This window comes from Grus americana, unplaced genomic scaffold, assembly GCF_028858705.1.
Source record: "Grus americana isolate bGruAme1 unplaced genomic scaffold, bGruAme1.mat scaffold_778, whole genome shotgun sequence".
In the NCBI taxonomy this organism is placed as follows: domain Eukaryota; kingdom Metazoa; phylum Chordata; class Aves; order Gruiformes; family Gruidae; genus Grus; species Grus americana.
In genome coordinates this window covers 69,171-86,228 of record NW_026561988.1, presented here as the reverse complement: position 1 = coordinate 86,228, position 17,058 = coordinate 69,171, and the positions used below count along the sequence as shown (strand labels likewise).

The 17,058-nt window shown below is 52.9% G+C and overlaps 2 protein-coding genes across 2 annotated transcripts; one reads left to right on the top strand and one right to left on the bottom strand.

The window, feature by feature from the left end:
* The first annotated feature begins 8,067 nt into the window (after positions 1-8,067).
* On the top strand, positions 8,068-9,003 carry LOC129201115 (olfactory receptor 14A16-like). Its single transcript, XM_054812278.1, has one exon. The coding sequence runs from the start codon at positions 8,068-8,070 to the stop codon at positions 9,001-9,003; it is 936 nt and encodes a 311-aa protein (XP_054668253.1).
* Positions 9,004-14,478: 5,475 nt separating this feature from the next.
* Positions 14,479-15,087, bottom strand: LOC129201095 (olfactory receptor 14C36-like). Its single transcript, XM_054812261.1, has one exon. It carries the CDS (start codon positions 15,085-15,087, stop codon positions 14,479-14,481), a length of 609 nt encoding a protein of 202 aa, XP_054668236.1.
* Between the last annotated feature and the right edge of the window lie 1,971 nt (positions 15,088-17,058).

Here is a 17,058-nt window from a genome sequence, read left to right as displayed (position 1 = left end):
GGACTCAGCTGACTCAGTTGAGGCATCTCATCCTTGGTTTGCAGTCCTGGGGCTGGAAGGGGACTCAGCTCTCACCTATGGCTCCCACAAAGCCTCAGGAGGTGGGATTCTTCTTGCCTCAGGTCAGGTGGGCACCAAATAGGCACCTGCTGCCTGGGAGCTGCTTGTCTCAGTTCCCATGGGAATTACTGGAGATGGAGGCCAGGAGTCACCTGTTCAGACTCAAACACCTGGTGACATCTGAGGTGTCAGGTGTGGTCCAAGATATGTGCAGGGAGCTGCAAGCTCCAATGGAGCCGTTCATAGAGACAGGGCAGTATCTGGAGGCATGGTCTTGGAGCTTAGAGGGGAATACCTTTGGCCAACAGCAGATGCCCACATTTTGGACAACTGAACTTTTCCCTACTCCTTACGTCCAGGGCAGCCTACTGAGGTAGTCAGGGGGCCAGAAGGAGTCTTTGCCATAGCCATCAGCCATCTTCTGCATCAGCTGTAGATACTAGATCACCTTTGACTGTAATGGCAGATGTCTCATGGACATCCCTATGTTGCCCAAGCCAATTCAGGGCAGCTACTCAACAGCCAAACACAGGCCTGCAGTGCTATGATGTGAGATGCCGGGGCCCTCCAGCACAAGTGCATGTGGCTGGCAGGGACCGCACGGGACCTACAGGAAAGGCATCTGCGTCCAGAGTGGGTGTGAGACAGACACTCCAGATGGCATGTCCGATTGCATCAGTTTCTGTTGGCCAGCTACTGAATCCCACCACTGCAATGAGACGGGGTCTGACCCAGCTCCATCCAGTTGATGCAGAAGTTCATGCACAGGACGCACATCCCACTGGGATCTCCACTCATTTGCCTACTCCCAAAGTCTGCTGGTTCTTCTCCAAGACCTCCTGTGGAGGGTTGAGTCTGGCTGGGGGCCAGGTGCCCACCAGAGCCGCTCTCTCACTCCCCTCATTCACTAAACAGGGGAGAAAAGGCATAACGAAATGCTTGTAGGTCAAGATAAGGACAGGGAGAGATCACTCACTAATTATCTTCACGAGCAAAACAGACCAAACTTAGAGAGGGAATTCATCTAATTTATTACTAGGCAAAACAGAGTAGAGGAATGAGAAAATAAAATCGACTCTTAAAACACCTCCCCCCACCCCTCCCATCTTCCCGGGCTCAACTTCACTCCCGCCTTCAACCTTCCCCCCCTCAGCGGCACAGGGGGACGGGGAGTGGGGGTTACGGTCAGTTCATCTCACGGTGTTTCTGCCACTTCTTCATCCTCAGGGGGAGGTCTCCTCTCATCGTTCCCCTGCTCCAGCATGGAGTCCCTCTCACGGGGTGCAGACCTTCAGGAGCAAACTGCTCCAGCGTGGGGTCTCTCCCACAGGGTCACAAGTCCTGCCAGCAAACCTGCCCTGGCGTGGGCTCCCCTCTTCACGGGTCCACTGGTCCGGCCAGGAACTTGCTCCAGCGTGGGCTTCCCACGGGCCGCAGCCTCCTTCAGGTGCCTCCACCTGCTCCGGCGTGGGGTCCTCCACGGGCTGCAGGGGGAATCTCTGCACCCCCTCATCCTTCCTCCATGGGCTGCAGGGGGACAGCCTGCTTCACCATGGTCTTCACCACGGGCTGCAGGGGGATCTCTGCTCCGGTGCCTGGAGCACCTCCTGCCCCTCCTTCTGCACTGACCTGGGTGTCTGCAGAGTTTCTTACATCTTCTCACTCCTCTCTCCGGCTGCAAAAGCTCTCTCTCTAAGTGTTTTTCTTCTTAAATATGTTATCACAGAGGCGCTGATTGGCTTGGCCTTGGCCAGGGGCGGGTCCGTCTTAGAGCCGGCTGGCATTGGCTCTGTCAGACACAGGGGGAGCTTCTAGCAGCTTCTCACAGAAGCCACCCCTGTAGCACCCCCCCGCTACCAAAACCCTGCCACGCAAACCCAAGACAAGCATCATTCCCCACGCTGTTCTGGTGTCCCAGTAAGGTCATTATGGTCTACATAGATGAACAGGTAGATGGTCAAAAAAACAGTTGGACTTTCAGGCTTGGATGGGTGTGGTCAATGCGTGCTACTGTGCCTGGTTGTGTCTATCTAACAGGGTCCTGCAGGTGTCTGTCCTGCAATCTGTCCCATTTAATGCCTTTTTAATGATGCAGAGAAGATGAGAGAGTATTTTTTCATATGATTTCTAGATGACAGAGCGCTTTGAGGAGAGCAGACACTACACTGGGGGACAGGGCTGCCGTCCCAAGGGACCTAGACAGGCTGGAGGCACAGAGGTAACCTCGCGATATGCAGTCAGGACAAATCCAAAGTCCTGCTCGTGAGGTGGACTGAGCCCCTGCAAAGCCAGAGGCCTGTGACTGCCGAGGTATAGGAAGCAGCTCTGCAGGAAAGGCTGTGGTGGTCTTTGGGTTACAGTAGGCAAACCATGAGCCGTTCAGCAAAGGCCAACAGCACCCTGGGCTGTATGAGCAGGAGCACAGTCAGTGGCAGTGATTATCATCTTCCTCTACTCAGCACACGTTAGACCGCATCCAGAACACTTTAGCATGTTTTGATGCACTGTAATGCCAGAGAGACATTGGCCAACTGGAGCCAGTTCAGTGGAGGGCCAGAAAGATGGTCATGGCTAGAGCACCTGCCCTGTTAGGAGGGGCTGAGGGAGCTGGACTTGTTCAGACTGGAGAACGGAGGGCTTTTGGGGGAGGATGGAACAGCCTTGCACTGCCTCGGTGCAGTTTCCAAGAAGACATTGCGGTGCAAGGCACAAGGACAAGAGGCAACGGGCAACAAGAGAGGCTCAGGCTCGATATAGGGAGAAATTTTTGACGCATGAGGCAAATCAGACCTGGGAAGACCTTTTGAAGAGAGTGTAGACTGCCTCCATCCCTGGAAGTTTCAAAGAGACATCTGGATAAAGCCACGAGCAACCTGGTGTGACCCTGCTTTGAGCACAATGTTGGTCTATAGACATCTTGCAAGGCCACTTCCAGCCTGAATGGAACTTTTGTCCCTTCCCCTTCATGTTGTCAACATTAGGGAAAGCACTCCGTACAGCTATTTATGTTTGACGGTGCTTTTCTAGACAGTCTTTAGCACCTAAAAAGGGAATCACACAATATCAGAACACTTTCAAAAACCACGCTTGGTAGCAAAAATCCAGCTGTGTATGGACTGAAAAAACAGTGAGTATCCTCTCTCATTTCATCCTTCTCTTCTGACCACTTGTTCAGGCTTTTAGAAGACAGGAAGTTAATAAAGTTGAAATTCCTGGGTGCCCATGAGTGAATTCTCACCCTCAGCTTCAGCTGAATCCTTTCTACTTGGGCAACAGTGAAAGGCACAAGCTGTTTTGGTACGTGGGCAGATGCCCGATCCTCGACCCACCACAGGAGGGTCCAAAATAAGAAAATCACGGCCAATGGGGAAAGGATTAGCAGGTGTGCAGAGCAAAAGGATGTCATCAGGGCTGTGTGGGGTTCCTGTGATGCAGCCCTTTGCTTATTTTGCTTATTTTGCTTATTCACTCTCTGTGGAGTTCCTGAGATGGTTGCTGGGGTATTTTCTTCCTTGGGCAGCAAATCCATGAAATAAGTGCCCCCTTTCATCACCTGTAGTGTCATGCAATTGCTCACATTGCTATTTTGATAGAGGATCGGGCAATCAGAAATGTCCTAACATGGAGACAAGGATATGGTGGGAAATGGTGTTGAAAGCCCTAAGGAACTCCAGGTAAATGAACCCCGCTGCTGCTCCCGTATCAAGAAATGCAGTCCTTTCATCTTAGCAAGGAATGAGGACAGTCAAGCGTGATCTGCCCTGGGTTCATCCAGTCACCCTCTCTTTCAGATACACAGAAACCAAATCCAAAGGCACGCTCTGTGCCACACAGACAACACAGGCTGACCTCACTATGATATCAGCTGGCTCCCTCAACACCCTTGGATACAGCCCTGCCAGTTCTGTGGACTGTTAATACTTGATCAAGTAACCCCTGGCTTGGTCCACATCCACTGCTGGTCTTTCTCCTCCAGAGTCCTGCTTCAAGGCACAAAGTCCTTGGAGACCTTGTTGGTGAAGACAGAGGCAAAGAGGACAAAGAGTACCTCAGACAGTTCTGCATCTTCTCTGGCAAAATTCAGCAGTGCCCACACATTAATTTTGTTGATTCTCCTTGAACTGTAACTTCAATACTAACAGCTCATCTTGATGCCCTTGGACATCCAAGCAAGTATCAACTCCACAGGAGCCTTGTCTTTCCTAAAGCCCTCCCTGTTTCTAAATTCCTCCTTTGAAGTGAGGTCCTCTATCCACAACCTCTGTGCTTCCCTTTTTCGATGGAGCATCCCGACAAGGTGCCTGTTTAGCCAAGCTGCTGTCCTGAGACGTCCACTTGTTTGCTGGACTATCGGCATGGACGCTTTATGTGCTTAGAGGATGCTGCCCCTGAAAAGCCGTTGCACTGAATGCTGCTCCCCTTGAGTGATACTGCCCACTGAACGTTCCCGGAACGGGCCAAAATCTGCCACTCTGCCACCTGGCATCTGTGCTCTGCTCCTCTCCTTCCTCACTCCCCTTGGGAGCTGAGACTCCAGCATTTCTTAGCTATGAGAGCCAAGGCTGACAAGGATGACACAGCTTTTCAGATCCAGGTGAGCATCACGTTTCTTGGCACATCTGGCAGCTGTGCTGAAAAGCCGATGCAAAGAACCTCCAGACACCAAAAGCAGCATTTGCACAGTGCTGTCCTGTGAATGTCAGGGGGTGGTGGGTTGACTTTTGGCCACCAGGTGCCCACCCAGCCTCTCTCTCTCATCCCCACCTCATTCTTCACTCTCCTTGGTGCCTCCAGGGTTCTTTCTCTCTTACAGCTGCTGCACACTGGGTTTTACCCTTTCTGCAAGAGGTTATCACAGAGATGCCACTGCAACGGCTTATTGGCTCAGCTTTGGGCAGTGGCTGGTCCATTTTGGGGCAGCTGAGAGTGGCTCTCTCCGACATGGAGTCAGCTCTTGATCGCTCCTCACCTAAGCCTGCCATAACTGTCAATGAAGGTCTGGTGGAGAAGGGAGAGAGCCTTAGCTCTCCCAATGGCAATGACTCCGTTTGCTCAGAGGAATACCTCTATAAGCTGTCCTGGCCATACTGAGCAGGGACAGGCTTCATTATTCTAAATGTGGGCATCTACTGTCACTTCAGCTGGCCAAAGGAAAGTCCCACCAGCCTCCAAACAATGAACCAAGATGCTGCCCTGTCCTTCTGAATCGCTCCATCAGAGCTCAGAGTTACCTGCACATGTCTTGCACACCCTCTGGTGCCCCAGATGTCACCTCTGGTTTCCATGGGTACAGGAGGGACAGGAAATGTCTCCCTTTGAGTGTCTGGGTATTCTGTCCATAGTGGGACAAGAAGAGGGGATTCTTTGACCTAACTCTGTCTCTTCCCCAGCTCAGGGCAGAAATATCAGTAATGACTTCAGGTTTTTTCACAGCAGGTTCCTCTGGAGCCCCAGGGACATTCTCTGAGGGAGCCCAGAGGGGGCAGAGAAAGTGCTGCCTTGGGCTGGTCCTCTGCTGCTGAGCTGGGCTGGGCTCCTGGGATGGAGGGAGCTCATGGCAAGCGGGCAGCACTGCAGAGAGACAGCTCTGCCCAGGAGCAGGGCTGAGGGCACTGCCTGCAGGCACTGAGAGCAGACAAGAGGAACGAGAGAAGTTAAAGGCAGTCTGGGCTGGGAGGACAAGTGAGAGCTCACCAGGGGAAAGAAATCTTCCCAGCCCTTGACACGGTAAGTCTCTGGCTGCAGGGCAATGCAGATGAGTGCCTGGAAGCCTGTACTAGACCTGGCCCATGCCACCTCTCATAGGACCTGTCATGATGGCTCTCCTTGCTTTTCTCAGGTGTGGAGGAGGAGGACGTGCTCCAGAGCAGGGCTTCCCTGCTGCACCATCAGAGGCACAAGGCAAGACAGCTCCCTTGTCTTGACGATGGCTGCAGGGCTGTGAAGGTGGCTGTGCAACCAGGGTTGTCCAGGTCTGTCCTTCTGAGCAGGGTCCCTGCACTCCCGGGGACTGTGTGCTGGCGCAGGGACTCTGCTGCCTGCCAGGGAAAGGGAAAGGGAAAGGGAAAGGGAAAGGGAAAGGGAAAGGGAAAGGGAAAGGGAAAGGGAAAGCTGTGGGTGGAAGGAGAAAGCCCCAGCATGGCAGGGCAGGGTACGGTCCTTCTGCTGTCAAGAGAGTGCTGCATGGGTCAGGGCTTCTGAGAGCTTCAGCTCTCCCTTGGGACATTTCTAAGGGGACTTCTCAAGAAGCCCATCAGGTTAGTGGCTCCTGGAAAGAGAAGGGCTTTCCTGAATCTTTGTCTGGTTGTCTGGGGTTGGCACTGGAGATCAAACTTCCTGTTTCTGCTTAGAAGAAGGCTTTGCGACTCCTAGACTCTTAGCCTGAGAGACAAGTAAGTCTGGGAGAAGCACCTCAAAGCACTGTTCCCAGCTGCCTCCAGCCAACGCAGCAGCAACAACTTGCCCTTCGCAGCCCCATCAGGTTTCTGAGATCTGGTCTTTAGCCCCTGCAGAGGCAGAGAGGCCCCTGGGCAGTGCCCTGCCCCTGGGAGGTGTTTGCAGGCAGAGGTGAGCACACAGCAGGAGGGATGGGGTTTGTGAGCACTGACAGGGAGTTGGGCTGGGGACAGGGAGGTGACGGCTCCTGGCAGGAGCAGCTCCAAGCAGCAGAGACATGGGCAGGGAGTGAGAGGGAGCTGCTGCCCGAAACGCTGGGGAGGGGGATGTGGGCACCTCCCCGCTGTCCCTGCACTGCAGACACCTTCCCCTGAGCAACTCCTCCCTGGTCTCCTTTCCCAGCCTCAGCAGAGCCTCTGCCCTCAAGCCCATGGGCTCTCGGGCGTGCATTGCCTCTGGAGCAGCCAGAGCCCAGAGAAGGACAAACCCCTGATGTCCAGCAGTCTTGGTGTGTCCCTCCTCCCTTGGCAGCAGCATGGTGGCATGTCACTGCCCACCCCTCCTGCCTGTGCTGCCCTTCCGCTCACCCTTGGATTTGCCTTCTCGGTGCGGAAGGGGGTGGGGGCTGCGGTGGCAGGTTCATCTCCTCTTGGGACACTGACCCTTTGGGTCCTGCTATGCAGATGTGTCTATGGGAGCAAAGTGCCCAAGTCTCCTCCGGGCAACCTCAGGACCTTCAGCTGTTTCCCTGGGGTGTCCTGCTGGGCTGCAGGGTGCCCTCCAGAAGGGCACAGCTCTCCCATAGTATCTCTGTGCTCGCAAGGATCCCCATGGAGAAGACACCTCAGTGCTAAGGCTGTAGAAATGCTTCTGGGCAGCTGTACGTGGGCAGATGGAATGATCTCTTTGTGTTCCTGCTTGGAAGGGGAGAGACGAGATCCTCCTCAGGTACCCTGAGAAGAGGTGAGGACTCTCTCAATCTGCTTGGTGAACCTGGATTTCTTTGCTCTCAGCAGCACCCTGTTTCTTTTCAGAGGAACACCTGGGGTGATCATCCTCCAGCTCCAAGCTGCCAGCACAGGGCAGCTGAGAACAGGGCTGATGGGCAGAGCAGCTCTCCTCTCTCAGCACTGTGGGGGAAAGTCCCTTTGCCTCGCAGGACCCACAAGATTTCACTTGGAGTGCCTTAGAAATGTCAGGGATTTCCTCCATCCCAAACCACTCCACTTGCAACTAGAACAAGAGAAACAACCCCAAATCCCCTCAGCCCTCTTCTGCACTTGGGCAAATTGCAAACCACAGTGCTGAAAAGCTTTTTGATATATCATGAGTGCATTTAATTGGACATCCCCCTGCATTCCTAGTTCCCTCTCGCTGCACGGCAGGAAGGACTCCTCGGGAGCCCATTACAGAGTCCTTGCTCCCAATGGCACCCTCAGCCAGCAAAAGCCAGAGCTCAAGTAAGAGAGCTGCAGAGAGGTCTTCCAGAAAAAGAAAGAGTCATAATGTGGGGTTGCAATGAGACGTACAATATGTTTAGTTTGGAGCAGTCTGGCTGAACTCAGCACTGCCTTCTCCTCTTCTACAGATAAGCTTACCCAGAGGAAGCAAATGTCCAACGGCAGCTCCATCACTGAGTTCCTCCTCCTGGCATTCGCAGACACACGGGAGCTGCAGCTCTTGCACTTCGGGCTCTTCCTGGGCATCTACCTGGCTGCCCTCCTGGGAAACGGCCTCATCATCACTGCCATAGCCTGTGACCACCACCTCCACACCCCCATGTACTTCTTCCTCCTCAACCTCTCCCTCCTCGACCTGGGATCCATCTCCACCACTCTCCCCAAAGTCATGGTCAATTCCCTCTGGGACACCAGAAGCATCTCCTACTTCGGGTGTGCTACACAGGTCTTTTTCTTTCTCTTCTTTATTGTAGGGGAGTATTGTCTTCTCACCATCATGGCCTACGACCGCTACGTTGCCATCTGCAAACCCCTGCACTACGGGACCCTCCTGGGCAGCAGAGCTTGTGCCCACATGGCAGCAGCTGCCTGGGGCAGTGGGTTTCTCACTGCTCTGCTGCACACGGCCAATACATTTTCCCTACCCCTCTGCCACGGCAATGCTGTGGACCAGTTCTTCTGTGAAATCCCCCAGATCCTCAAGCTCTCCTGCTCAGATGCCTACCTCAGGGAAGTTGGGCTTCTTGTGGTTAGTGCCTGTTTAGCCTTTGGGTGTTTTGTTTTCATTGTGGTGTCCTATGTGCAGATCTTCAGGGCCGTGCTGAGGATCCCCTCTGAGCAGGGATGGCACAAAGCCTTTTCCACGTGCCTCCCTCACCTGGCCGTGGTCTCCCTGTTTATCAGCACTGGCATGTTTGCCTACCTGAAGCCCCCATCTGTCTCCTCCACAACCCTGGATCTCGTGGTGTCACTTCTGTACTCGGTTTTACCTCCATCTGTGAACCCCCTCATCTACAGCATGAGGAACCAGCAACTCAAAGACGCACTGAAGAAGCTGTTTCAATCAGTAGTCTTTCAGAAGCAATAAGCTGCCTGTGTGTCTTCACAAGGCATTTCCAATATATCTGGGGAATCTACTGTGCTTTGGTTGTTTTATCTAGGATAATTATATTTTCCCAGGAACATATACATCTACGCCACTTCTCCAGAGGCACCAACGCAGTCTTTCTGACCCACATGTCTTTGCACATGTGTCTGGCACAATGGCCCAGCGGGCCTCCCTTCTCACATCTCTGTAATAAAAAGGCATTTTCACAACGCCAGGGTCTGGAGGCTGGGTTCTTCTTCCAAAGCCCAGGTCAGGAACAGGCTAATGAAATTGCCCCCACAAGGCCGTGCTGCTGTGCTTGGTTTCTCCATGGGCTGAGGGGAGGTGGGCATGTGGTGATGTGTTAGAGAATGAGACCAGAGTGAGCTTTCACTGGTGGCCTCACTAAGCCGTGTCCTGGAGTCGGCTGGCATGGAATTAATTTTCTTCCTAGTAGCTGGCATAGTACTGTGTTTGGGATTTAGGATGAGAATAATGCTAATAAGACACACATGTTTTGGTTGTTGCTAGGCAATGTTTACACCAAGGCAAGGACTTTTCAGCTTCCCATACTGGCCTGCCAGTGAGGAGGCTGGTGGTGCAGAAGGAGCTGGGAAGGGGACATGGCCAGGACAGCTGACCCAACCTGGCCAAAGGGATATTCCATACCATATGACATCATGCTTATTATATAAATGGAGGAAGCTGGCCGACAGCTGGGACCACGGCTCGGGAACTAGCTGGGCATCTGTGGTCTGGGGGTTGTGCGCAATTGTGCTGTGCATCACTTGGTTTGTATATTATTTTTTATTGTTGTTGTTGTTGTTATTTGCTTACTTTTTCTGTCATATTAAACTGTCTTTATCCAACCCAGAAATTTTACCTTTTTTTCCTGATTCTCTCCCCCATCCCACTGGGTGGGGGCAGTGAGCAAACAGCTGTGTTGTGTCTTTAGCTGCCTGCCAGGTTAAACCGCAATCGGCCACTTCCAGCACTGCCCGCTCTGCACAGGTCTATGGGTGAGTTGTGCTGCACGGCCATTTCCTTCCTCCTGCTGGGCTCCGTGCCTGCACGGGGGGAATAACCAGACCTGCTCGACATCTCTCCTTGTCCAGACCCTGGCAGACCTGGAGTAGGGATGTCTGCTAAACCTCACATGGGATGCGGACAGGGTTGGGTAGGTTCCAGGACCTGGAAGAGGCTGTCTCAAGTAGGAGAGTAGTTCAGCCCACTGCTGAACGAGGACGGTGATCTCATGAAGAGGAGACACGGATGGGGTTCAGGGACCCAATGCCTTTTTTGCTTGAGTTTTTACTGTCAAGGTCTCTGTGCTCAATGAAGGGGTTCATGGAGAAGGACGGCACGTATTGGCAGGAGCCTCATGAGATCCCAGAAGGACAAATGCCAGTTTCTGCCCCTGCAGGAGACTCACCCTAGCAATGGCACAGCCTGGGACCTGCCTGGATGAGACCAGCCCTGTGGGAAAGCTCTTGGTGGTCAGCGAGCTGGACAGAAGGCAGCCGTTGTGCCCTGGCAGCAAGGGAGGCCACCAGCTGTACAACCAGGAGCATGGCCAGAAGACTGAGGGCAAAGAATTCTCTGGAATACTCCATCCAGATTTCAGATCCCCAATTCAGGAACGATATTGCCAAGCTGGAGTGGGTTTAGCAAAGGGCCCTCAGGACAACCCGGGCCTGAAGCACTTTGCTGTGAGGAGAGGCTGAGGGAAATGGGCTTGTCCAGCCCAGAGCAGGGAAGGCTGGGAGGGCCCTCATCCCAGCCTGCTCGTACCTACAATTAGGTCATGCAGAATGCGGAGCCAGGCTCTTAATGATGGTGCATGTTGGGAGGAAAAAACCAATGAGCGTTCAGCCTGGAGATAAAGACAAAGATTTCACCGTGAGGGTGAACTCCTCACTCCTGGGCTCTGCCTTCCAAGCGAAACCCCCTCCAAGATGAAGTCCCAAGTGGGGTTCTGAGGCTAACTTGGCCCAAGATACCCTCCCGACAGTGAGGTGCAGATACATCCAAGCAAGATTCAATTACTTTAACCTCCAGTGAGTCCAAAAAGGCCTTGCACAGACATGGAAGAGGCTGAGGATCACATTGCCACACATCCCTCCTCCTTTCCTGGTAGGATCTTTCCCCAGGTCTCCCTGGTCCTTGAGTCTCCTAGCAGCCTCTGTGGCAGCAAAGCTTCACCCATGTGAGAGCAAGATGCAGCTGGGGAGCACTAGTGCCAGTTGGACACAGGCGAGTGCATGGGACCAGAGGGGATGCACCCGAGGGGTCTGGGGGAAATGGCTGGTGTCATTGCAAGGCCGCTGTCCTTTGTCTTTGAAATGTCATGGCAATGGCGGGGGACACACACACATAATGATCATTGTTAGAAAGTCCAACCGACGGCCAGTTTCTAGAGGCATCCCTCACTGAGAAGTGCCGGGGGCAATGCTGTCTGACCCCTTTAGTGATGGCCCGGACAATGGGACAGAGTTCAGTCTCAGCATGTTTGTGGATGACACTGAAGTGGTGGGAGCCCTCCATTGAGTAAGGGGTGTGGGGGGGAACTAGATGATGCCCAGAAATATCTCCCACATTTAATTACTCAATAAATCTTTACCTGGAGTTCTCTATAAAGACAAAACAGGTAGAGGAAAGAGAAAGGGCAGAGAGGCTGAAGAAGAGATGGGAAATATGTCGATATAGTATATTTTCAGAACAAAATTTCTCCAACCAGAGCACTGGCAGGAAAAATATTTTGATAAACAACTGCATATAAATATGCTGGCATGGGAAATTACTGTAGTGTACTCATGTGGTCCTCCCAAATTAAAAAAAAAAAAAAAAAAAAAAAGAAAAGAAAAAAGAACTGAGCCAAAATAGCTGACATTCTGAAAAGGAAGATTGTTTTCAGGTATTTTTAGAATAATTTCTAAGTAGGTTTCAACTCGAGACTAAGACCTACATTCAGGTCTGGATTCATTTGCCCACATAGAGAGGCCGTTGCTGTCTGAGCTGCCCTGGCTTACAGAAGTGCCCATAAGGTGCTTGGAAATGTGATCCAGGGCTCCCTTCTGGAGCATTAGCTGGTCACCAGGAAATCTCCAGGCATCTCGGCTGAGACAACTTCTTTCTCTCCATTTACTCCAAAGGCAAGTCTAGACATCTGCATTGAGGTGCCTGGTGTTGGGTAAGGACAACCTCGTCCCGTTCTTCACCTAAAATAGAGCGCCAATCCACATACCCCCGAGGGAATGTGAAGGCAGTGGGTCTTGCTGATTTAGGGACTCCTTCCAGAAGTGCTGGAAACACAGATATGTTGGCCATGGAGAAGCAGAGCGTTTCACTGAAGATGGTCACCCTTCTTCTCTGTAACAGTCGAGAGAGCTCAACCCCTCAGAGTGTGACTGGCTGTGTGAAAGGGCGAGCAGTGGCAAGGAGAGTCCTGGGCAGGGAGGTTTTAGGGCACTGAACTCCACGTGAGACACAGATATATTGTTGTTAATGTTAGAGGCCTGATTATGGCAGAACGGTTCAGAAAATGTCCAAAATTAAAATGAAGCAACAAAGAAACTAAGGAAACAATTTAAAGACAAGGAAATGTTCTGCTTCTGTGGTGTGTTGAGCCTGGCTGGAAGGCACCTGCCCACCAAGCCCCTCTATCACTCCCCCTCCTCGTGGGTGGAGATGAGGACAGGGAGATCACTCACCAATTACCATCACAGGCAAAAGAGACTCAACTCAGAAAATGAATGTCATTTATTACCAATCAGATCAGAGTGGGATAATGAGAAATAAAACCAAATCTCAGAACACTTCCCCCCAGCCCTCCCTTCTTCCTGGGCTCGACTTCACTCCTGATTTCTCTGCCTTCTCTCTCCAAGTGGCACGGGGGGATAGGGAATGGGGGTTGCAGTCAGTTCATTGCATGTTGTCTCTGCTGCTCCATCCTCCTCACATTTTTCCCCTGCTCCAACGGGGGGTCCTTCACACGAGGGACAGTCCTTCATGAACTTCTCCAATGTGGGTCCTTCCCATGGGCCACATTTCTTCATGACCTGCTCCAGCGTGGGTGCCTTCATCAGGGTGCAGTCCTTCAGGAGCAGACTGCTCCAGCATGGGTCCCCCGTGGGATCTCAAGTCCTGCCAGAAAAACTGCTACAACTTGGGCTCCTGTCTCCATGGGGTCACAGGTTCTGCCAGGAGCCTGCTCCAGCACGGGCTTCCCATGGGGTCACAGCTCCTTCAGGTGTCTCATTCATGCTGGAAGGCACCTCGGGAGGTGTCTGAACCTCCTGCTCAAAGAAGGCTCAGACCAAACTACTCACAGCTTTATCGAAACACATCCTGTTTGCTTTCTGGGGCAGAGACGGTGCACACTCCCTGGGAAATGGCTTCCAGCATTTGACTATCCTCATGCTGGAAAACTCTCTCCCTATATGCAGCCTGACCCTCTCTTGTTTCGGGCCATTGCCTCTTGTCCTTACGTCTCGTACCATGCACATAAGCCTGACTCGGACTTCCTGGGAACGGTGCAATGCTTCTGCAAGAACTTCCCTTCTCCAGGCAGGACAAGCCCAGCTCCCTCAACCTCTCCTCATAGGCAGCGTCCTGACATTCTTGAGGGCCCTTTGCTCAACCTGCTACAGCTTGCCAACGTCCTTCCTCTACTGGGGATCTGAAATTGGGATGCAGTAACCTGGAAAATCCCTTCCCCCAATTTCCTGGCCGTGCTCCTGCTCTGACAGCCCAGGATGCTGGTGGCCTCCCTTGCTGCCAGGGCACACGGCCGCCTCCCGTCCAGCTCCCTGCCCACCGAGACCTTTCCCACAGGGCTGCTCCCAGCCAGGCAGCCCCCAGGCTGTGCCATTGCCAGGGTGAGTCCCCTGCAGGGGCAGAAACTGCCACTTGCCCTTGCTGGAGTTCAGGAGGTTCTTGCCCATAGATGCTCTTCTCCTCCTTGAACCATTTCCCTGAGCACAGAGGCCTGGAGACCTTTTCAGTAAAGACTCAGGCACAGAAGGCATTGAGTCCCTCAGCCCCACCTGTGCCTGCTGTTATTAAATCACCCTCCCTGTTCAGCAGCAGCAGCAGGCTGGCATTTCAGTTGTTCAGCCTAAAGGTCATCTCTAACGGGTCTCTAACAGGTGATCAAAGCTCATCTTTTCACTCTTGACTTTCCCAGGTGACCTTTGTCTTTCCCGAAATCCTACCTGCACAATGATGTTATGGCTCAAAATTTTCTCGTTTGTGGAAGGATCTCAGAAAGGCACTGCAGGACCCCTTTTTTTTTTTTTTTAATTGTAACACACAGAGAGCAAGGCTCTCCATATACACAGCCACTCAGTCAGAAAAGAAAGCAGACAGTGAATTAGAGAGGGGATGACAACATCATTACAAGTAAAACACCAACCCAGAAAGCAAAAAATGCAGACAACAGACTGGACCTGTAATAAGTTACATCATAAATAAATGCTATGCAGAAGAGGGGCAGTTTTTTGCTTCTGAATAACATCCAGTCCTCAGTTTCCACACTGCATCCTTGAGCTCCTTGTTCCTCATGCTGTAGATGAGGGGGTTCATGGCTGGAGGTACCACCGAGTACAGAAGTGACACCACGAGATCCAGGGTTGTGGAGGAGACAGACAGGGGCTTCAGGTGGGCAAATGATCCAGTGCTGATAAACAGGGAGACCACGGCCAGGTGAGGGAGGCACATGGAAAAGGCTTTGTGCCGTCCCTGCTCAGAGGGGATCCTCAGCACGGCCCTGAAGATCTGCACATAGGACACCACAATGAAAACAAAACACCCAAATCCTAAACAGGCAATAACCACAATTAGCCCAACTTCCCTGAGGTAGGCATCTGAGCAGGAGAGCTTGAGGATCTGGGGGATTTCACAGAAGAACTGGTCCACAGCATTGCCGTGGCAGAGGGGTAGGGAAAAAGTATTGGCAGTGTGCAGCAGGGCATGGAGAAACCCACTGCCCCAGGCAGCTGCTGCCATGTGGGCACAAGCTCTGCTGCCCAGGAGGGTCCCGTAGTGCAGGGGTTTGCAGATGGCAACGTAGCGGTCGTAGGCCATGAAGGTGAGGAGAAAATACTCTCCTGAAATCAAAAAGAGAAAGAAAAAGACCTGTGCAGCACATCCTGAGTAGGAGATGGATCTGTTGTCCCAGAGGGAATTGGCCATGACTTTGGGGAGAGTGGTGGAGATGGAGCCCAGGTCGAGGAGGGAGAGGTTGAGGAGGAAGAAGTACATGGGGGTGTGGAGGTGGTGGTCACAGGCTATGGCAGTGATGATGAGGCCGTTTCCCAGGAGGGCAGCCAGGTAGATGCCCAGGAAGAGCCCGAAGTGCAAGAGCTGCAGCTCCCGTGTGTCTGCGAATGCCAGGAGGAGGAACTGGGTGATGGAGCTGCCGTTGGACATTTGTTCACTCTGGGCTTGGGGGGCTGTTGAAAGAAGAGAATACATTGACAAGTCAGGGCAGACTTCTTTGAGCCTGTCCTATGCTGTTTCTCAAAAAATCCCCTCAAAATTACTTTTCATTTTTGGGAGGGAACTTTGTTCAATTCCTTTGTGTTAGCTCACGTTTGTGCTGCTGAGTGAGGGCACTTTCTCTGAAGGGGCAGAAATCCTCATCTTTCACCTTGCTCTCAGCCTGGACACTGGTGAGCCCTGAGGGACAAAAGGGCTCCTTATGCCCTAATGCAGAGTCAGGAGAGCTGGTCTGCCCACAAGTGACCGGATGGTCACCATGCAGGTGCCCTGTGCTAATTACACCTCTCTCCATTGGAGGATGATCTCACACACAATGGACTTGAAGAAGAAACTCAACATTTGTGAGCTTGGAAGAGTCCAGTTTCAAAGTCCATTTCTCACAACTCTTCTCTCTTTCTCTAAGCAGCTGAGCAGAGAGTGATGCCGAGGGGTGGCCTGGCTCTCTGCTCCCTGGAGTTGTCCCTGCCGGGAGCCGTTTCTCTGTCTCCAAGTCTCCTCCCTGTCAGTGCTCACAGACCCCATCCCACCTGCTCTGTGCTCAGCTCTGCCCTGAAGACACCTCCTGGCAGCAGGGCTCTGCCCAGGGCACCTCCCTGTTAGCAGCTCCGCAGGAGTAGGTCAGAGAAGCACTGATGCTGCAAGCAAAGGTGATGGTGGTGCTGTCTGCTGGTAGAGGAGTGGGTGAAGGCACTTAGGAGGCTTCTGGCAGCTGTGTTGATCCCTCAGTGTAAGGGTTCAGGAGTCTCAGTGACTTCTTCAAACTTGACAGCTCCTCTCCCCTCTCCCATAGAAGAAAGCTGAGAAGGTAGTCCCTGCCTTGGCCTTCCTCTTGAAATGCTGCTTCTCCCAATGTCCAGAGTGTAATCTTTGAACAGCCCTGCCCACGCAGCACCGTCTCACCACCAAAAGGACCCTACCCTGCCCTGTCTTTCCACCCACAGCTTCTCCCCACAGCACCATGGGGATCTCCCCAGGCAGGCTGAGTGCTGACCTTGGCAAGGACTCTGCTCTGAAGGACAGCCCTGGGCACCCCTGGCTGCACACCCACCTGCACACCTCTGCCGCTCTCCCTCTCATGCCCTGTCCCTCTGATGGTGCAGCAGGGAAGCCCTGCTCTGGAGCACAGCCTCCTCCTCCTCTATAGAAGAGAGAGATCCCATAGGCTGTGGGTTATTTCACCTTTAGGAGATCCCTCCACGAACTGCAGCTGCATTTCTCTGCACCCAGAGCCTGACCTTGTCAAGGGCTGTGATGATTTCTCCTCTTCTGAGCTCTCAGCATCCTCCCAGCCCCATCTGCCTTTAACCCCTCTCTCACTACACTTGACTGCCATCACTGTCTGCAGGCAGTGCCCTCAGCCCTGCTGCTCTTTGCAGAGGAGCTGCTCCTGAGCAGAGCTGTCTCTCTGCAGCACTGCCTGCTTACCATGAGCTCCCTCCGTCCCAGGAGCCCAGCCCAGCTCAGCAGCAGAGCATCAGCCCAAGGTGGCACGTTCTCTGCCCTCCCAGGCTCCCTGGAGGTGTCCCTGGGGCTCCCAGAGCTTACAGCTCTTGA

Coding starts and splice junctions, on each gene's coding strand:
- LOC129201115 (XM_054812278.1), top strand. CDS start 8,068: ATGTCCAACGGCAGCTCCATCACTGAGTTCCTCCTCCTGGCATTCGCA.
- LOC129201095 (XM_054812261.1), bottom strand. CDS start 15,087: ATGGCCTACGACCGCTACGTTGCCATCTGCAAACCCCTGCACTACGGG.